Source organism: Urocampus carinirostris, chromosome 3 (genome assembly GCF_059441175.1).
Source record: "Urocampus carinirostris isolate Australia breed hairy pipefish chromosome 3, RoL_Ucar_1.0, whole genome shotgun sequence".
NCBI classification, from domain to species: domain Eukaryota; kingdom Metazoa; phylum Chordata; class Actinopteri; order Syngnathiformes; family Syngnathidae; genus Urocampus; species Urocampus carinirostris.
The window spans coordinates 36,231,400-36,253,788 of NC_142351.1; the positions used below are offsets into that span (position 1 = coordinate 36,231,400).

The 22,389-nt window shown below is 41.7% G+C and overlaps 1 protein-coding gene across 12 annotated transcripts in view; it reads right to left on the bottom strand.

Moving 5' to 3' along the window:
• Positions 1-1,446: 1,446 nt before the first annotated feature.
• The window catches only part of rerea (arginine-glutamic acid dipeptide (RE) repeats a), a 206,638-nt gene continuing 185,695 nt past the window's right edge, over positions 1,447-22,389 (bottom strand). For 7 of the 12 annotated variants that reach the window (XM_088331631.1, XM_088331632.1, XM_088331633.1 and 4 more), the window contains 11 exons: positions 20,700-20,780; positions 11,684-11,846; positions 11,501-11,593; positions 10,963-11,162; positions 10,725-10,886; positions 10,523-10,633; positions 8,551-9,923; positions 7,606-7,828; positions 6,807-7,527; positions 4,615-5,038; positions 1,447-3,794 (listed from right to left, as the gene is read on the bottom strand). In XM_088331631.1, coding sequence (XP_088187757.1) covers positions 3,761-3,794; positions 4,615-5,038; positions 6,807-7,527; positions 7,606-7,828; positions 8,551-9,923; positions 10,523-10,633; positions 10,725-10,886; positions 10,963-11,162; positions 11,501-11,593; positions 11,684-11,846; positions 20,700-20,780 — 3,585 coding nt within the window. In that variant the 3' untranslated portion in view covers positions 1,447-3,760. The remainder of the gene's footprint in view (positions 3,795-4,614; positions 5,039-6,806; positions 7,528-7,605; positions 7,829-8,550; positions 9,924-10,522; positions 10,634-10,724; positions 10,887-10,962; positions 11,163-11,500; positions 11,594-11,683; positions 11,847-20,699; positions 20,781-22,389) is intronic. The other 5 variants (XM_088331639.1, XM_088331642.1, XM_088331637.1 and 2 more) reach the window with 3 other exon arrangements.

Here is a 22,389-nt window from a genome sequence, read left to right on the forward strand (position 1 = left end):
AGAGGCGGAAATGGCAGCAGACCCTCATTGCTGCTTGAGAGAGTACAAAAAAAAAAGAGGAAAAATAACGATTCACAAATTGCGTCGCCATCACTCCCCGTTGCGATGGAGACGAGATGTTCTTTTGGGCTTAAGCTGGCTTTGACGATATTGCGCCAAAGAAGCGTAATATGCAGCTCGCAGATTCACTACCTGCTGCTCAGGCCTCATTTTCTAAAGCTCCGGCCTTGTGAAAGGAGGCGAAAACAAAACTCTGACATGTTGCACTCTGATATGTTACCGGTCGAGCGCAAAATGTCATTTTCAAGGGTTTAAATTGGGTAGATTCGAAACAGACTTAGCAAAAACTGGCACAGGAAGGCCAGTAGCTCGATTCGAACCCATGACCTCAGAACAACTCAGTCGCCGTGCCTCCTTTCAATAGATTATAATTAAGGATTTAAAAAAAAATAGGCCAAGGAAAACGTTTCTTCTGTAGCTTCGAGGCACACAAAGATTGTTAATCCATTAACAGATGATTTGGGCGATTTTCTTTTTCGTGCTATATTTTAAACTTGTTATCGAGTAAAATACAATTTTCAAGTGTTTTCAAGTATTTCTCAAAACTAGCAATTGATCCAATTAGACAGATGACCAATATATTTGAAAATGTTATGCCTATTTTTCCTTTTTGTAAAAAAAAAATGTTTTGTCTTTTATTTTTATTTTACAAAAAAATGAACCTTAAATATTAAACTAATATAAATAATTGCTAAAATTTGCTAAATAAACGGCATTACTAGATTTTTCCTCTGAAAACACTTCGACCTTTTTTTTTTCAAACCACATTTTTGTTTCCTACATGTATATTTTGTAGTGAAGCTATTTGGAAAAGTTTTTTCAAAACATTTTCTTAAAACAAGCTAGAGAAAGAGTATTTAAATGAGTAAACAATAATAAAATAAAGTATGTTAGCTTACTTGGCCAGACCAAATCGTCCTGAAGTGTTAATGAGCGAGTGTCTGTCTTTGTGTGCCCTGCGACTGGATGGCAACCAGTTCAGGGTGTCCCCTGCCCACTGCCCGAAGATAGCTGTGAAGGGCTCCAGCACCCCCGCAACCCTACAGAGGATAAGCGGTGCAGATAATGGATGGATGGATGGAATCAAATAAGCAAATAATGAAAACAAAAGTAACAATACTATTAAATTCCATAACAGTTACAAAAAGCTTTTAAAGGATTCGTAAAAGAGGAAAAACTATTTAAAATAAATGATAAGAAAAATAATATTTATGAGCATAATTTACTTGTCAACAGAACAAGGGAATGTTACTTTATTATTATTGTCATTTTATTGGACTTTTTCAGTATCAGTGTCCTATAAATTGGCCAACTATTCAGGTCATTACCAAAACTGAAAACATTACCGAGATACTGTACTGTAAATAAGAAAAACATACAAATCAGTTATTGTGGTGTAACTTAGTTGTTTATTTTAATACCACAAATCTTTCAAAAAAATTACAAAATACTCAAATGGAGAGAACACAGGACTCACAATGTTCTTTTTCTTTCTACTTTTTAAGATTGTGTCATCCCATGGCGACTACTCATATATACAATAAGCTTCAAGATAACCAGTAAATATAGAAATCTTGGCAGTCAGAACGGACATTCTGCTGCTGCCGCTTTCAAACGAGAAGCTAACCATTGACAACACTCAACACCAAAGTTTTGGAGACACAAAAACGCTGACGGGGAAGGCCAAAAAGACACGCTAGGAAGGACGTCGGAATGGGAAAATTTGACCACTTTCTGCTTGTAAAAGACCAAAAATAGTGCTCTGAGGGAAGAATGACATGGCCATTTAAATGAGAGTACACTTTCTTCATTTGGCAAAAGAGAAACCCAATAAAATGGAATAAGCCACAGTTTTGTGAAAAAGAAATGATAACTCAGTCTGAGTGCATGAAGTAGGAGCACGTGTCGCACACACGTATGAGAGGCCGTTTGAGAAGTAAATCATACTTGCTTTGACATATAACCTCATACTCTCACACATGCACAAATACTCTCATGCGGACACAGACATACACATGCACAATCACTACTATACTCTCTTGCACATACTATTACACTCATAACACACTACTCTCTCCCACATACTACTATACTCTCTCCCACATACTACTATACTCTCTCCCACATAATACTATACTCCCATACACACATTACTATGCTTTCACTCGAAACAAACACACATAAGACTATACACCCTTACAAACACGTTACTATTCCTTCTCACACACCATTAGAGTAGGGTTCTTTTATACTTTGAGTAATGATCACCTCCCCTCTCAGTGCTATTTTACACTGGGTACCTTGGGTAACCACGGCAATGCACACTAATCTGCATGTATGTGTTGTACAGTTGGACATCAATCTGGAGTTGATGTCAGTATTGGAGTATTTGTGCGAAAGTGTATACTAGTATGTGATAGCATAGTAGTGTGTGTATGAGTATCGTAATACGTGCAAGAGAGTATAGTAATATGTATGAGAATATCCTGGGTTTGTACACCTTTTTCATGGCCAAATTCAAGCACTTTTTAAGAACTTTCAAAGCACCTGTATAAAGACTCAGTATAGTAGTGTGAGAGAGTATAGTAGTATGTGTTAGAGAGTACAGTAGTGTTTGTGCCTGGATATGACAGAGTCTGTATGAGAATATAGTTGTGCATGTATGAGAGTATGATGTTCTATGTGAGACCAAGTATATTGACTTCTGAAACGGTCTTTCATACACAGGCATCACAAACATTTGCACACGCAACACGCACGCTTCCTGGCAGTCATTTGTCGGCAGGCCACAGTGAACATGTCGAGAGGACGCCAACATGAAAAAGTCCCACAGGGTTCCTGTGATTTTGCATCACCTAGCATGAAAAAAACACTTGGCACTGTTCAAATTGTTATTTTAGATGACATTTGGCGGTAAAGGACAAAAACTAATTTCAATGCAGATGGTCTGTTTTTTATGTTGTTGAGGACGAAGTGATGATTCAAGTCTTTCAAGTCACAAAGTTATCACGCCACGTTGACACATTCTGGGGGTGAAAAAAAAATTGATGGGAAGAGCGAGCGTGACACGTTTGGGGTCATTGGGGCGTGGTCATCACGTGGGCTAAATCTAACACGGCAATGTCGGAGCAAGGTCATAACTCAAAAGGCTCAATGAAAATACAAAAATGAATGCCTTGGTGCTCCCCTCTGAAACAAGGGGTAATGTAGACAACAACTGCAGCCAAGCTTAAAACCACTTGTTTGTCCACACCTAGTAATAATAATTATAATAATTATATGTTTATATATACTATTTACAAATCCCGCCCCCCAAATCAAAGAAAACAAAACAAGGGGTATCTCTTGAAATGATAAAAAACCCCCAAAGTGTAATAAAAATAATGCTGACTTCAAAATAGTACTTGGTAATTTCCATATAAGAGGCCACATTTCTCTGTTGAATTTTTTTTTTAGCGGGCAGGTGGGGGGGCGTATAGCACAGTGTGTCTTCTTGTTGTAGCACCCACACAAAGAAATGTCTAGGAAGTTTCTCATGCAGGAGTGTGCAGGATGTTTTGTCACTTTTACTGGCTGGATACCAAAAATTGTCTAGGAGGGGGGAGTAAAAAACAAAAATAAAACAAAAAAGGAATAAGCAAAGGAAAAGAACTGGATCCATTTGGCCTTTCTGCTTCTTCCTGCTGCCTCCCTTGTACCGTTACAGCTGCTTGTCGCTTTCTTTTTTCAGTCGGCTGAAAAGTAGGAGAGAGAAAATACTCAATATGTTTCCTGGCATGTCGTTAAAGAGACAGTGAGAATTATCTGACCACTAGGTGTTGCTGTATAGTGTTGTGCAAAAGAAAACAAGTGATAAAAAGCACAAGGAAGAATACAAACTACGGAGATTCAAAGTGACCAAACCGCAACAATGAACAAGCAAGATGGGGAATATTTATGAGAGCTCGGTGTGCCTCATGTTTTGTAAATTGAAAACCATATAACCTATCAATATATTTAGTATACATTTATCATGTATTTTCGCTTATTTTTAAACCATAAAGGTAATCCCTCATTTTAATTGCGGGTGTCGCAGTCCAAAAAAGGACCCATGGTAGGCAAAACCCAGAGAAGTAGATAGTAAGTAATTGAGAAGGATTGCTTTAGCATATGGAGAAGTCCAAGTATGTGAGTGATAGAAAGAAATTCCATCTGCCATCTGGTACTTTAGTGGGTAGTTTTTTTGACATGACGGCTTTTAGAGAAACTCGAAATTGAAAAAGATTTGTGTGGACATTATGTAGGTTTGACAAGCTGTTGGTGTAAAATTTAGAACGCAACATTATTGATGTACAGGCAGACAAGCAGAAAACAGTTGGGGCGACGGTTTAGCAAATAAGAATGCAGAACACAGTACATGATGAAAAACAAAGGAAAAAGGCGAACAGTAAACCACGATACAGCAAGGTGTTACCTGTATTTTTTTTTCTTGGGAGAACTTTTTTTTCGCCACTCAGAGGCGCTAAATAAGATTCACTGTCTTTTCGATTAACAGGGCTTTGCTGTCAATCCCACCTGTAGTAGTCCTCCTGGCCGGGCAGCGGTCCTCCGTGCATGTGATGGTGGCCGTGCAGCCACTGCTGCTCCATGGCAAGCCTCTGCAGCTCGGCCGATTGGGCGTGCATGGCCTGCAGCTGGTGGGCCGCGGACATGGGTGGAGGCAATCCTCCGGGAAGGTCCCGCGGGTACGGCGTTCCTGCGTTAAAAAAAAACATTTTCAGTCCCCTGCTCAATAATTGAAGAATGTCTGCCTTTGCAAGCCTACCGAAGACTGGGTGGCGCAGCATCTCGTGTTCGTGCGGAGGCTGTCCGAGGAGCGGGTTGGGAATGGCGCCGGGCGGGTAAGGGAAACGTGCCAGGTGCGGTCCTGCCGCCAGGGGGTCTACAGCCAGGGGGTGCGCCCCGGAACCTGGAGGACACACAAGACATTCACCACCACCTGCTGGGTGTCAGAGTCTTACGTTCACTGGACAGGGGAACATCATACATCAATATACAAGTGCTACTACTAGTTATTTATTCTGACAGCTAGTTCACAATGTATTCATATACTTAATGTAACTCTAGCATTGAAAAGGCTAAAACAATGTATTACAACATCAAAAACATGACATCAAATAAGTTTTTATTCATCCATGCATTTTCTATCCGCTTAACCTCAAATCCAAATATTGCCAGTTTATTTTTAATTACTCTAGACCAGTGGTTCCTAAAGTGGGCGGTACAGCCTCCTGGGGGCGGTGGAAAGATCTGGGGGGACGGTGAGGAAGAAGAAGGGCGGCAGTCCGAAGTCGAAATCAGAAGTTTGAACGTTTGTTTAACGATTTGTACACAACAGGTTAGGGCTGCACGATTAACCGTAATCGAATCAGACATCGCAATGTGACGTCGTGCGGTTGTAACACCGCAGAACACTGCGGTTATTCAAGGTTTTGTAGTGAGTGATGGAGTTTTGGCCAACTATAGTTGTTACTGTTCGAGTTTTAATAGCGCCGACCAATCAGAGGCAAGTTTTAATAATACAAGCCAATAAACGCGATTCAAAGTTTGCAAGCACCACACTTGGCCACACCCACCGTGTGAGCTCATCGAGTGTCATGGCAGACTCCGTAAACATACTCCAAGAGTCAACAAACGAGAAGGAAACAAAGCTTGCACTGAAGAAAGGTGGTACATCACTTGCTTAGACCTTTTTTGGTTTTGACGAAGCGGACAAGGGAACAGAAGAAAACGCCCGTTCCAAAGGAAACACAAGTAATTTGTACCAGCACCTTAAAAAATATCATGGCATGTAAAAAGGATTACAAGTAAAAGACGAAGAAGTGCATCTACAAAAGCACTGAGAGGTAAACAAACCTCGAATTTATTAAGGCTAGCTGACCGATAACGGATAATGATGGAATAAGAGCTTGCTCTGTCCACTCCACGCATCGGCCCAGTATTGCAGTACCTCCGGGAACGGTGCATTCGCAATGATTGCAGCAAGGCTTTAAGGCTAGGACCTTAGCTTGGCCTTTTGGCTGAGAGTAAGAGTCCCGGCTCCTTGGCTTTGTAGCGTAATATGAACTGACCGATAACGGATAATGGATAATAAATAAAGAAAATAGAACAATAACCTGGGCTTTAAAGTCATTTTATCATCATCTTATTCTTCTGAATACTTGATTATTAATTTATTTTTCAATAACTACTTGAATGTGTTTTTAGGGTTTAGATAGATGTGTTTTATAGCCATTCGGGCTTAAATTGGATGCTTTTGGGAGGACAGGAATGTATCAATTGGTTTTTAGTTATTTTGTATCGGAAAAGTTCACTCGAGATACGAGCAAGATCCAAGAATGAATTATCTTGTATGAGGAAGTATCACAGGATATGTTTGTTTATTGAAGTAAGACTCCAGATATTTTCACCCACACGTGCAAATAAGTTTGTAGAAGGTAAAGTAGACCTCTAAATTTGATTTTATGCTAATCTAGACCTGGGTACTCTGGTCTGGAGGGCCAAATGTCCTGCATAATTTTGGAAGTTTTTCTTCAACTCAGGTGATACCAATTATGAGCTCTTAAACGAGCTGGCAGGAGCTTGTTAGCAATCCTGGTGATTGGAATCACCTGTATTGGAGCAGAGAAAACTCAGGTATGGGCTAATCCTAATCCACCATGTCTTGGTGAAAGGTTCTTAACGTAAAGGCAGGACTTTTTTTTTACCTTGGTGAAGGGGATCTTGCTGGTGCAGGTGCAGGTGCGAGTGGATGTGGGAGTGCTGGTGGTGGTGCGGCGTAACGTTGAACATCTGGAGCCTGGCGATGGGGTCGTTGGCCACGGTGGCCATCCTCTCGGCGTGGAGTCGTTCCGCCGCCAGCCTCTCCGGGTAGCTCATGTCCGGCCGCAGCTGAGGCCCGGCCAGGGCCAGCCGCTCGCGCTCCAACGGGTTCAAGCCCGGGTGGAACGAAGCGAATGGGTGGGGCCCGGCCATAGGGGGCAACGTGATGGCCCCATGCCGGGCAAAGTGCTCCATGGGGTTGGTGGAAGGGTGGAGAGCGTCCATTTCTGGAGGTTTGACCTCAAAACCGGGCTTCATCCTTTCCCTTAGCTCCCGCTCACGAATCTCCCTCTCGCGCATTTCTCGTTCTCGCAGCTCGCGCTCCCGCATGGCCGGGTCGGCGTTGTAGAGGCCTGGCATGTGGTAGGCCAGCAGCGAATCTGCAGGGTTGAGGGACACGAAGAAAGGGTGGTTTCGATTGGTTGGGGACATGACGTGCGGTCGGGCGTATTCGCTGAGGGTGCGGAGAGCCGGCGTGTCGGGCCCGATGTAAGGGGGCACAGCCGCAATCGTGGTGGGGGGGCCATCGAACGGTGGTCGCATGTGGGCAGGCCCGGCCATTTGCGGCTCGCCCATTCTGCTCTCATGGGCCGAAGAGGAGGCTTTCTGTGAGGGGAGAGGACATGATCAACTAAAGAAAGTAGTTGCCACAAGAAACAAACCAAAACAAGGACAGCAACTTACCGCAGCTCGCTCTGCCTCCTTTTCTCGTTCCCGCTCTCGTTCCCGTTCCTTTTCCCTCTCACGTTCTCGTTCCTTTTCTTCCCGCACTTTCTGCTCTGCTTCACGCTTGGCCTTCTCCAAAGCCTCCTCTCGTTTCTTGGCCAGTTTGGACGAGGCCAAGGGAGTGAAGTAGAGATCGGTCCTAGCGCATGAGTTGTAACCACGGTCCAGATGTTTGTAGAACCTGAGTTTAAAAAATAAAGCAAAAAAAAAAAAAAATCACGCTTGATTTTTAAATAATGAGTCAAACTGTTGCTGGTTTCATGATATTGTTCCCGAGCATAATTTTAATAGTAATGTATATTTTTAGCCAGGAACCTTACATTTTAGTTGGAGGGTATAATTCAAAGATAAAAAGACAATCATTGGACTTAAAATCAGAAAGAGAAGACCCCAGAATCATTTTATAAAATTTTATAATGATTGACAGACTGACTTTTTACTGTTTTAAAGGCATCAACATTGAAAAGTCAACTAACCTTTATTTGAGCTTTTATTTTGCAAAAACAATTCCATTATTTAATAATTATTTTTAGAACTCTAATTTTTACATTTGTTTCCCTCACATCCTATTGTGATCTTCTTGCGCCCATTTGAGAACCCCTGGATTCAAGGATTAATATTGATTGCAGGAGGTCAACCTAATATCTATGTTATTTAGTTAAAATAAAAACGTTAAAGATATGTGGTTTTTATTCTAATTGTGGTCATCGAGCAGTTTAAGAACTACTTCAACAAAGAACACCCAATGGATTATGTCTTTATACGATAATTTCAAGCCAGAAGGCCAATTTGGCTTTAGATGTTTGAGATTTTTCAGAACATGTTGCAGAGTCACCTGAACACATTTCTGAAAATAAACACTTGCACAATGCAATTAAATCTGCAATGCAGGTGAGAGCATACCGTGCAGACTGGCTGGCATGGCTTGGCGTGTTGACGACAGTGGGCTCGGGAGAAGGACTCCTTTGCGGTGGCGGAGGGCTTTCGGGCTCTTCAGTCTCATCCAGCGGCTCCTCCTTAATGTGCACGGGTGGTAGCCCCGTGCCCAGGCTGCTGCAAGCCACGGACGCAGGGAGCGGCATGGAGATGGAGGATGGTTGGACAGAGGAAGACACCGGTTGCAAGCCCGGCATAGAGTTTGATGATGATGTGGAGGGGCCAGTTGGAGGTAGAACTGTGCTGTAAGGATGAGCGGCGAATGGAAGTTGTGGTGGTCCGTTGGGGTGCGACTGTCCCACAGAGGACGGCAGGGGAGGAGCTAAGGGAGGTTGGTGGCAGGATGTTGGCGGCATACCCTGGGACTGCGTGAGAATGGGAGGCTGCGCTGGGGGAGGCTGAAGCTGCTGGCCCTGTGGCATAAGCTGAAGGGGTGGCGGGTGTGCAGACGGAGGATGGTGGGTGGAGAGTGAACTGAGCGGCTTGAGCGCAGGAGGCGGCGGCAGGTTGGAAGGCATTTGCGGGAACGGAGGCGCCGACACATGCGGCTGGTGTTTGTGGGATTGCGGCGTAGGGATTTGAGAGATTGGAGTTGTTGGCGGCGGCTTGATGTGTGGCATCGACATTGGCGGGGGCGGGAGTGGCTGGTCCCGGGGAGGTTGCCCTCCAAGGTGAGAAGATTGAGATGGTGGGCTGTGTGGCCTTGGTTGTGATTGGATATTGGAGGGGGGTGGGACCTGAGACATACTGACAGGGAAGCCCTGGGATGGTAGAGAGTGCGAGTGGGGAATGTGTGGGGGCACGGGCTGCAGAGGATGCGGCATTGGGCCGTGATGTGAGCTGGGTAATGACTGGGGTGCTACTAAAGGAACAGGAAGCGGCGCTTGAGTAAGAGGTGAATGTGGAGAGGGAACTCTCTGCGGATGGAGGGAGGCTCCTGGTTGGATGAGAGCCATGGGGCTCGCTTGAGGAAGGGGTTGAGCTGGCTGAGAGGCAGAGGCCGCTGTGGGGGAAACCTGTGGAGGCAGCGACGGGACTGAACTCGTGGGGGAAGGGGATAGTGGTGCAGGGGGAACCGCACTGACTGATGATGTGCAAGGCTGACACTGGATGACAGGAGGGTGCTGGTTCTGCAGGAGCTGCTGTTGCTGGGCAGAAGAGTCCGAGTCACTTTCATTGTCGCGGGGGCTGGGGATGCTTGGGGAAGAACTGCGGTTGTCCTGGTCAATGTCCTTGGGATCACTACTGAGCTCCCCATTGATACTGCGTCCATCGGAGCTCTCGCCCTCACCCTCGCCTTCACCCTCACATTCTGAAGGGGAATCCGGTCGACTCAGCTCCTGAGGGGAGGAAAGAGAATGGTTAGTTCTACTAAATGTATTCCAAAACGATTTATTTTCAATCAAGCACACAGCGCTATATTCTGTGGTCTGTGCAGCCCTTTGAGACTCCTTGTCATTAAGGGGTATGCAGATAAACATGACATGACAAGTGCTCCTCCCCACAAATATGCAAAAATGTTTCAAAATACTCCCCGCAACGGGGGACTCGAGAAATTATGTGTCAAAGTTGACTTGCTGTGGAGCTGTGACAGCATTTGGTGTACCATTACTGCATCCACCTGGGACAAAACGCCTAGGCATTCTCCACAAAAACAACCATAACAAAGCTTAAAACACTCCTAACCTCTTTGACTAACAAACATGTAAAACAATGTAACGACTGGCTTGCTAGGGTGCTTGTGTTTTTCCCATGATGTCACAGTTCAGGATGACAAAAACAAGACATGCAGTCTTAAAAATGCAATTTCTCAGAAAATAATGGAGATATACAGATTAAATAGATATATCTATTTTATGCAAAAAAACATGTACTATTTTCTAATATTTGGGATTACCTTCAAGTACACAAAAATATGAGACAGAGGAGTACAACATACTTGGGTTTTGGACTTTTTGGCACCCAGCCTCTCAGGATCCTCTGAGTCTGAAGCACCCTTCTCTCGCTGCCGTTTGGGATTCTTCATGGGTGACGGAGCCTCCTCTTTAATCTTTTTTCGGGGCCACAGAAGAACAGCCATTCATTAATATTTCAGATAAGTCGAAAAGAACAAGAAGAAAACGTTTACTCCGTGCAATTACCTTGCTTGGCTTTTTCATGGTCTCCATCTTGCTGTCAGTGCTGTCTGTACTTGCAGCACTGGGCGAAGTGCGTCCGCTGGAGCGCAGATCCTCGTTGATCGGCGAGGCTCGGCCATCGGGGCTGCCCGTTTGCTTCTTGCGACCACTACGTAGTGTTGACATCTATTGACAACCATCAGGCAACATGAATCAAAACCTGGCGCTAAAAGCACGAAAACTTGGACTTAGATGTGCGCACCGAGCCTCGGTTCCGTCTGGTCCTCATGCTATGCTTCCCACCGAGTCCATCCTCTTCATCTTTGACAGGTTTGAACATAAATGGCGGCGGGTCCACCGGCTTCTCAATAGGAGGCAGCTCGCCGTACTTTTTAAAGTGAATGCGGCAGTCTGTGCACAGCAAAATGTTTTCTCTTCCCCCGTGGTGCCAGTCTTTGGAGGCTGTGGGAGTGCAAAAGGTGGCAGTGTTAAACATTAATGAAACACAAATGTGCCAAATTTTTAGTAATAATACTAAGATTAATAAGCTCAGCAAAGCTCAGGGTAGTGGCCGCGCTCTTTTTCACAGCATTCATCCGTAAGCTTTCGGACTTGAGTCAGCTGTGTGTCGAGATGTATTGGATAATGAGGTGGCGAGCGATTGAGCTTTGGCCTTGTGTCTGATTTGATCAAATTTGTCTCAACATCATCTCATGCCCATCTGTCTCACAGCACAGGGGCAAGGAGTCCAATGTGGACACATTCAGACAAGCCTCTATAAACAAACAACAGCAGCTCACTGGTAGAGAAGCAGTGGCGGCAGGCGTAGCCCTTCAATTCTTGTTCGCTGTCCTCACTATCAAAATCATCTTCACTGGCAGAACTGAGGTCCACTAGAAGAGAAGAGACAAAGAGTCATCTAACTTTGCCTTTTAACAGAGATGGTGAGATCACAGTGCCATACATGAGACTTAAATACGTACAGAATTCACTAGAGGGGGGACGGGAAGGCGTGTTGACAGGGGTCGAAGCGGTTCGTGTCTTGATGCGCCGAAAGACGGGTTGGCGACGATGTCTGCGATGAGCTCTACAACTCGCAGCCTCTGGTGTCTTCTTCCAATAGTAGTAGAAAGTAATGAGCTCACCCTGAAATAAAGTAGAAGAAGGTGAAAAAAGAAAACAAGAAAAATAAAAATGTCTATTCTATATGATGAATACGAAGATGCTCATTATGTCCTGTTGGGACAACAGAGCATGCCAGTCCATGCCAGGATTTGCGGCTGGCTAGGCGTGTGTATGCCGTGTTGTCCTTGGATTAGGCAACAAGGCTGACTGAATACGAGGATATTAAGATCAGTGCACTGGTGGCTGCCTGGGTGGCAGCCGTTTGAATGGGAACAAAAGAACATGTCAGGCGGTGCTTTGATGTTACAAATAGGGAGTGAAATGGCTCTTCGCCCCTTCACTGGAAAAGTCAATTGAACTTTAATCAAGCCTTCGGTGGGGCCAGCTCACCAGCAAGCGGGGCAAATAAATCCGGCCTAAAGAAAGGCCAGTCAGGAAATCAATACCCAAAAAAAGCATTAACACTTGCAATCATGGATATGAAAGCACTACGCCTCTACATATTAACCGCTGCTCTCCGGACACGCTTGTAAAACAAAATGGCAGGCGTGTCGATTCCTACACATCTGCACTTTCCTTCTCACATGCTTGCTGGTTCTCCACCCCCTTGTGCCCTCATTACAAATTCATGAAGGTGTGGTTTGGTTGTGGGATGAATTGTAGGTCAACCGTAATCTTTAAAGTCCAGAGGGCTTCCTTTTACCATCTAAGGTCTGTTCAACTACTGTTGGACTAAGCTCCACAAGTTTAATAATGATTGTTTCTCTTCCCTCGCTTTATTTTAGAAAACTGGCATGGTACAGTAAGCAACAGCGAGTTTGTGTCAATATTGTATATTTTAACTATTGGATAACAGTCACCGGAAAAAGTATCCTGTAACCAAGACAAATCTGTTAACAGAAGTTTCAATACAACTCAGAAGAAATTTACATCTTTTTTCGGTCAGCAGTATTTATGAGTGTTAGATGTGAGACAGAGAGTTGATTCTTTATCAATGGCTGCTTTGCTTGGGAGGGAATGATTATTTCTGTGAACACATGTTAGTTTCACGAGACATCACCCTAATAGAGACCCGATTTACACAACCTCCAGGGAATTTCTCTTGTCAAGCAAACCAATGCTGTAAACATTTAGAGGAGGGAAGAGCTTTTGCTCTTTTCATAACAACAACTGCAATGCCGCCCTTGAAAAAGGCGGGAAGTCACATTTATACCACTTGGATTGTCGCAGTACTGACCTCAGTTCGAGGCAAGTTTAAGAAACAAAAATCACTGCTTTTCAGTGCATCACACTTTCAAATATTGTTTTTCATTTTTAAAGTGAATTTAAAAACACAATTACATACATTTAACAGAGCACTTACCATTTCTTAGATGGATAAATGCCAACCAATAAATATTGATACAAATGTATGTTCTCGTAAATTATGTTGGTGCCATTAGGTGTGTCTCCTTGGGTGCGAGCAACTTCCTTAAATGCAGCAATCGTTAAAGGCACACTGAGTAGTATTTGACCGCTAGATGTTGCTTTATTGACTAGTACCACCAAAAACGTATGCTGCAAAGCACAAGGAAAAATACAAATTAGAGAGACTCAGTGACCAAACCTCATAATTTTTCTTCTCCTATTTCTACCCAACCTTTCACATGGTTTTGGTGGGTAACCTTGGCAGCAAGATGGGGGAAAATCATGTCAAATCACTCTAGGTGAGCCTCATGTTATGTAAAATAAAACCATTACTTTGATGAGCTTTTTGGTTAGGAAAAGGGCCTGCAACCCAAAATTGAACGAAAAGAGCCGTATTGGACGGAAAATATAAAACATGTTTGGAACTGTAAAAAATTGAAAGCTTTGTAAAAGCTTTATAATACTATATATATTGATAGTTGGATGGATCCCTTTAAAAATGGGGTTAAAGGGGGCACCATATCCTGTGGTGTGTCTTGGGCCAGTACAGCCTGGTGGCGCCCATCCCTCTCCAAGCCAACATATCTTTATTAATTGAAAACTGTTAGGAATGTATGACTTTTAATTTTTGTCCTCCAGAAACAAGATTTTCATTGTCACATTTTTGAAAAAAATTGCCAGAAAGCCACTATGGAGCACTGAAGAGCTGCATACTCCAGAGCAGTTTGTTGCTGATCCATGGGTTAGGACCAAATCATTTACACTTTTTTTTTTAAAACAAATAAATTTTGGGGGTTCAAAGGTACTCAATTGAGACTTAAAAAAAAAGAATCTTTTAAATGATGTAGTATTTTATAGCAAGATTTAATTTTTAGAAATGCTTTTGATGCTGCGAGATTAGGTTTATTTATTTCAAACTAGCGTGTTTTCAGTACAATAACGTAAATTGTACTAAACGTTAGCCCAAACATCTTCCAATCGCCTGGAATTATAGCAAGCTCAGAGTTAGTTTGCTTTACCTGTTTTTTCCACACTGGCTGTGAAACCCTGAGCAGACGAGACGCTATTAGTGAGACGGCATTGGCAAGCGACGCCACCTCACACATTTCAGATGCCATTTTCAAAGATGTTTCAAGTTGTGTTGATCATGAACTTGGGATTACATGCTCATTTAAGATGGTGACATCGGTTATGCAGCTTATTTTCGCAATCCTAAGGCGTTATTCAATCATTGCGCACCGCACCATAGGGCATGCCACACATATCTAAGAAAGTTCAATATTTTTTGTGTGCCTTAAAGTTGTGAGAATACAGTTTTGAGGGACTTCCTTTGCATAGAACGATCCTATTTTTAGTCATTAAAAAAAAAGTTATTTATTGTTGAGACAATTTGAGGGATTTTAAACAATATTAACTGTTTTATATCAGCAGTTCGAGGGGTATTTATGCAAAATTTCCTACCTTTTTAAGATATTTTCTAACAATGATTAACAATGGATTTATTTCAGACAAACAAAAAGAAAATTTTTCAAAGGTTGTTTTGTTAAAGAAATTAAGTTTTTTTGATAATTAGTTAATTGAATTCAAATTAAGCAAATTTAAGCCAAGGTCTTTAAAAAAAAAAAAAACAGGCCATTTTTTAGTACAAAACAGTCAAGGACATAGAGTTAAATGAACCAAAGTACAGGATCGCTACATTCTTTAGACATCTCTCTCAAGCAGAACTGTGGCTGCAGGTCAACAAAAACATGACATTGGCGTATGGTTAAGAGGAAATAATAGCAGTCCTGAGTACCCTTGGCTTGCTGAGCTATAATTCCTAGCGCCTGTCCTCTAAATCATAGTGACGCAGCACAGAATGTGCTGCCATTCCATAGAACATGAAATGAAATAGTGACAACATAAGCTCAGCATTATGAGGCCTTTTACAGAGCTTCCATCTGCTGGAGCTTTATGGTCCCTGGATTATCCTACATATGAAGGACTTACACTTTGATTTTCTATTCCATTTATTGCTACTTAAAATGGATGCCTACAAACAGATTTGAGACATATTTATGAAGTACAGGAATGAAGAACGTTGAAGTTTTTACAGCATGGAGACAGGGCTGAGAAAAAGGGCAAGGTATTGGATTACACAATAAATTGGCATTGATTCCTTTGAAAGATATCAAACCAAGTATTGAGATTCAAGCATAGAACCAAATTATGTATCACAACGCTGTTTCTGGTTTTTAAGAATTAAACATGATGTTATGTTCATGTATCAGCTATTTGTTGGTTACAAGAAGGTACTAGACGCAGAGGCACTGCTAACAGCGAGGGCAAAACTGCGTTTACACCCTCATTTTTGCTCTGGCTAGGGCCACAACAGATGGTTTCTGTTTTTCCTGGCAGATTTGTGACAGAGCCACAAAAGGCCCCTGCTTTGACAGGAAGCCAAACGGTTAAGGCCATTACTGGCAGGAGCACGGGAAGAAAGAACGAACACAGGGTAAAAAAAGGGGGAGGTCTGAGAAGGAGAAAAAAACAGCGGTGGAAAACATTGGACAATCAAGTTAACTCTCTGACCCTAGGCCATTTCAACCATTTTTTATATTAAAAAATAAATAAATATCTTGGCAATTATTGTAGGACGAGAGCTCAACTATTTGTGTGTTACAGTGACTGATCGCGAGCTGTGTAAACATCATTAGTGCAGCATGAACTGGCACACTTCCTGCTTACTGACTTGCACCAAATGTGACAGCTTAGTCTGTTTTAGAAAAGTGTGAGTTAAAGCAGTATACGGACACTCCCCAACTTACGAACATTAGAGTCAGGAAAAACGCTAGATACAAACAATTTTTTCGGGATGTCGAAAAATATCCGGACATTGCTATAAATTAGATTTTGTATTGTGCAGCTTTTTTCAAGTACAGGACAGTGCTGTAGTGCTTCTGTCCGCCGCTACCAGCGTGTGGCGCTGTGAGAGCTCACCCAGCATCCACCCCGAAAAATAAATCAGCTTCCTCTTCCTAGTTTGTGTGTAAACATATTATACTGAATCTCCAGCGCGCTACGGACTTTTGACATTTTTATTGTTCACTACCTCGTACATCCATTCAATATGGTTGGTGTAAAGTGTAGAAAAGAGGGAAGCTGTATCTTTTGAAATGAAAGTGGAATAAGAAAGCTTGATGCGGTTGAGAAAATAGTTGGATCACTTTTTTCCGGCCACATTTTACCACGGAGTAGGAAGTTGCCTAACTCTTGAAGCTCATCTTCCAAAAGTAAGTTAATCTTAACTTTATTTATCTTTAGAGAGCAGATTATTCTATGAAACATGTATTTTTTAGTACGAAACGATACAGGCTACTTATACAAGACTTAAACATATATATATATATATATATATACCTTAAAGATACATTCCATACCAAATATAGCACTGAAGCAAATTACGAACGATAGTCTGGAACGTATCTCATTCGTAAGTAGGGCAGCGCCCGTACCACAAGTGCGATTTGAGCTTAATATCTGTTGATAGTGTTATACCAGATGGGAAAATTGTGTGATGAGGTTATTGAGCAACAGTGTCTTGAAATTAATCAATTTTAAAATGTGATGAACCGATTTACCTTTGGCACAAAAATGTATGTCTGTTCGCCAACCGGTCTTGATTCACTTTTTCCATTTTCCCAAGAAACTAGGTGCACTCTAACAAAAATATGAGGGTAAATCACATCCACTAAGCTGTGTTGATTTTAGGCCACAAGATGGTGTTAAAGCCCTCACTTAGAGGAAAGTGGTTGGAATCTATGTGTGAATGCTAACTATAATTATTTTTATTCATTTAACAGCTCTGCAACCCATTTGTTTTACTCTGCCTTTCTCCCCCAAAAACATCTATTAAAAACGACCCCCCAAAAAAACGTTGCCACATTGAAATATACGCGCTGACCAATGAATAATTACTTCTTCCTATTACTACATGCGCTTGTGAATGATCAGAATTTGTTGCATGCCAGTCTGATGATACCCAACGATTCACTCCCAGAGTTTCCAAAGTGTTCTTTAGTTCAAAATACCCTGGATGATGTCATCATTCAATATCAACAAACACCACACCAAAATTAATTAATCTATCAAATAAAATGTTCCAGCACTACTGGATTTCAAATGAAAACGTAGCCCTGACACCTTACAGTCCCTCAGCAGAAGATAATAACTGAATAGCAAAAAAGACCTTGCTTGGCTGAGCAGTGTGCATGTGAAAGGCGGTTAAATAGACAACCATTCCCTGCTGTGACGGGCCTTTCAGCAGCCAAATGACTGAATAAGCTTTGCTTTCATAGGTCAGGGATGCACATGCTGAAGAATCAGCACTACGGTTTTTCCTGCTGTAAGCGCTTTTCACTATGAAAGCAGATTGGATGACAACAGAGCCTTTTTTGCTGGAGGCTCAAGCATGCATGTTGTGCTTAGAAGCATGTTCCCCCTGAAAAAAGAATATAAAACCCAAAAAAAAGGTGAAGTGTACAGGAACAATATAGCTTTACCAGCTCCATCATTGAGATGAGGAAAAAGGCTTTTGCCTAGCCTCTTGTCAGTTATTAGAACATCAATACGGACTGGCTGCCAGCCCACAGCAATTCCACTGCCTGGATGTGTTAGCTCATTTGCACAACACGGAAGGGCTTCTGTGGCACTTCGGACAGCTGCCGCTAACTGGCCCAGGCGTCTGTCGTTTGGAGCTGCTTTCATTAGGGTTTCAACCAAAGTATTTATAAATCAAACTTATGCCCAAGGTTCTGGCTGCTGATCTAAGGACTTTACAATTAATTTAATTTGACGTTTGAAAAGATTTGACGAGGGCAAACATCTGCTTTGAGGTTGAATCAAGAACACTTTTTTTGACTGTTAGACAATTTGCTAATGAAATGACCCGCAGGGCTCTGGTGTTCTCTTTTCTCTGAGCAAACAGCAAAGAGTAAACTGCGAGTACAGCCCAGCTGATTTGAACACCAAAAATGTGACATTGAAAACAACAAAAAGTATTCTCCGTTAAGGTCAGCAAGGCATCCAAAGGTTGGAACTCAAGATCGTTAGCTCATATCACTTATTGCAGCTGATGTTGCAGGTAGACTCCAACTATCTGAAGACAGCACCAATTTAGGAATGGGTGAACAAATTGATTTAACAGGTTTAAGTAAGATTTGCATTATGTTGCTGTGCAGGGTTTTTGTTACAAAATTTTCAAATACCGTATTTGATATATTCTGTTCCTCTAAAACTACATTTTAATTTAAAATCAAAAGTCAAACTCCAGTGACATTAGTAGACTGTTTTCATCTTGTCATCTTGTTTTTGTTTTTTTAGAACAACTAATGCAAAGAGCTTGGTAGACCAAAGCGGACTGAAGGAAATGGTGGCAGCAAGGCCAGTCGGAAGACACACCCACTTCACTCTGCTGGCCATTCTGGGATTTTATATGAAACATTCCTAAGTGTTAGTCAGGCCTGGGCTGTTTACACAGTTCTTGGCTGCTTTGGCCTCAGCGCAGGATGATCGAGCTACACTTAAGCTTCAGCACCAGTCCGGCTAATGGAATCTTAACAGTGGGAACGGGAAAAATACAGTACAGGAGCCCCAGAGGGCCTTTGTTTTCTGCACTATGGTAAAGTCATACTGGTTCTAACATGGCTGAAGAAAAGGGTACAATATCGTAAGTGGTATGGCTATTTTATGTTGAATGAACAGCAACTAATGTCCGAGAGTTTGCAAATGTTAACAGCAAAATCAAAAAATACTTGTTATTGATGTAGAAATCAGAAAAATAAAAGAAAGAAAATAACAAGAGTTCTACAGGGATTTTTTTTACCAGCACCTCTGTTGAGCAGCAAAAAGTTGATTCGTAAAAAAGGTTTTCGTCTCCATGCAACAAGAACCCAATCTCGTTAGTCTTTACTTCCATTTGCTGTCACGCTGCTGTTTTTTGACTCGCTCGCTTTTTTAGAAACTTAATAAGGCAGTTAATATTCTGTTTACAGGGGGCAATATTAATCTTCCTCTGCTGTGTGGCAGTTCCAGTCATCTTAAACCATGTGCTGATCTATAATATTTTCTGTCAAGAAGCCTCTCTAGGTTAAATCAAACTAATACCTCACTTAAAAACAACTGGACAAGGCATGGATTTTAAAAATTATTTAGCACAATTTTAAAATAAGAGTAGTAAGAAGCTATTTTGTGCAAATCATTTAAAACATATTTCTTGCCATTGACACATTTATATTGTATCAACAGAGATGAGTGGGAAGCATCTGATTACACAGATTGTTGTTTTTTTTCTCAAAAGCTCAATTATGTTTGATAGGCTGGGTGATATGGCCAAAAAATCAATTGTTATCTGTCTAGAGGATGAAAATTTTAATTGATTTAAATCAATTAACCCCAATTAAACTCCTAAAAGCCCACACTTGATTTGAATATTTGACAAATCTCCAAAATGTCCCATTTTAAAATGATTAATTAACAAATCAATTCCATGTTTTGACCAGCTCTGTGTGTAGGCAAACCACAAAAATCACAAATCCATTATTTCTATGACATAAGGTACTTGAATTTTCAGTGGCCAGTGAACAACCAAATACAAGAGTACAAACATGTCTAACACCTTTGGTTTTGCTAGACGGGCTTAAAAACTGTTTAGTGTAGTTAAATAGGGGTAAAAAGATGAAAAAGCTATTTTAACCCAGCCTCCCATTAACAAGGTACTTCAAACAAATAAAATGCATGTTTCTATTTTGTCATAGTCTGACTTAAAACAAGTCAATCATTTCTTAGAGATTTGACCTAGTTGTAGCATAAAACTGGTCGCTCAGTCGGTCTGTGATGATTAACATGCTATGAGTAGCTAGCATAAAATTGCACACAACTCCCAGTCTTCAGTAACACAACTAATTAATCTGTTGCTTTCAACCAACTTTTGATATGGCTATTGATAGTTTCTTTGATGTATGGAAACCGATTATAAATACAGTTTTTTTTATGGTGACTTTCCGGGGGACGTACACAATACTAGTTTCTCATGCAGCGTTTAGAGTGCAATTTACTTCAGAACTACTTGCTTAGAACTTGCCATGTCATTGTAAAGAAGACATCCACACATTATTGTATTATCATTTGAACCTTTCAAACCAAGTGTTATTACCTAAAGTTCACTTAAGGGTACTTCAATTTGCTCTTTAGCCCTGACAAATGCAATGAATGCAGTGGTGCACATCCCAGCTGTAAAAACAGCTTTCTTTTATTTCACTGCATATTTTTAGGAGTAAATCAAGTGGTACAGTTCCCATCATTCCTTGAAGAATATACTAATATTGGCATTAAATGTGTTTTACCAAGCGTTTATGTGATGCATGTTATTTTACCCCATGAGTGGAATAAACTTGAAAAATGCATTAAAAAAGAAGAAATAGACCGTACCGTTTCTTTGTTCGGCAGGAGCTCTTTCCGGATCCTGAAGAAGTTTTTGCCGAACTGTCTCAAGCCCTTTATGAAGCGTTTCTGAAAAACGTACAGACATAAAACTTATTAATCGTAATTCAGCACCATGATAAACATGTATAATTTAAATGTGCTGTTGTTAGTACTTTCGATGTGTGCTTTTAGGTGGGTAATTTAAATTAAGTCAAATCAGATCAATTTACATGTGTGTAGATGTAAAACAAAACACACATGGGGAAAGATAAGTTGATCACCCAAGTCAAGTTCATACGTGTCACACCAAAACAGCGAAACAGACTCAAACTTGACGCATGGCTAGTGTTTACGTTGTTTTCCTCCAAAATAGGTAGGACTTAGTAGGACTTAATAGACAATTAAATTAAAAGACAGAAATTGACACTATGTTATTTGCTCGGGACTGCAAAGCAAACGTCAGCGTAGAGAAATTTTCTTTTCAAAACATAACTTCGAAAACACAGATCTGCAGCTTTAAGAGGTACAAACTGTGAGCAGTCATATGCAGAGGTTGAAAACATTCAAAATCGGTCAAGCAAACAACCACCAGATTTACTTTCTTGTTCCAGTGACCAGCCCCGGTCCGTGTCCAGCAAGTAACTCCGGCAAAAAGCAGCAAAAACTCCTGGCAGATCAGCACAAGCCTCTACATCCATCCAACGCAAGGGAAACGACCAAAGCGTGAATCCACTATGTCCCTGGTGGTAAAACGCAGTTTTCCTTCTTGTTTTGTTTTTTTACAGGCAAGAAATAGCTTGTCACCCTCGCTCTTCCACTACAAAGGGGAAGGCTTTACATGTGATCTTTCTGCAAGGGAGACTCTGGTGTGCAGGCAGGAGAGAAAACATGGAGTGGAGCTTTGCACTCTGCATTCGTAGTGGGTAGAGCTCTCACTCCATTTTTTTTTTGTAAGAAAACAATAGCAATAACAGCTATTAAGCTTTGAATAACCACAAACTTGAAGTCCATTAGTGGCCCTCGCTTCACACAACATTGAAAAACAAAAAGTCGTGCACAGGAAGGCACAAATCTGGAGCAGTCAGAGAGGGACTGGGCTGGCTTATATGTGAGGTTTGCAGAGAAGTCCTAGCATTGAGGGAGATAAGCGAGGCGCAAAACCAGGCACGGATATTTTCCCAAGTGTTCGTCCATTTTCCATGGAGCTGGCTGTCTGTTATGTAACCAACACACCGTTTACCCGATTGAGCGGGGGAAAAAAAGACATATTTGCAAATCGCAAAACCAGCTAAGAACAAAAGCAACCACCCGAAGAATTGCGTAGGTGAAACGATAGATGACTGCATCCAATGTTTTATCGCAAATATACAGGTATGCACTGAAGCAAATATAACAGTTGTTTTTAAAATAATACAAATCATTCATAAGTCTAACCTTCCCCTCTATAAAAGCATTTGGCAGACCAATGTTTAGGGTTCATTTGCATTAATCATACTAAAGGCGTAGTGTCTGATTAACCAGCAGATGGAGCCGTCTTCTACTGGTGGCTCAGACCAGCCTTGTCTGATTCAACCTCACCTGAGGGCTGAAGTCAACAACATAAAACGATTTTATATTCAATTATTTAATTCTGGCAATATAATTTGCTCAAAAAATATTTTGAAAAAATACTGCCAGTTTCACTACCAGCATATCA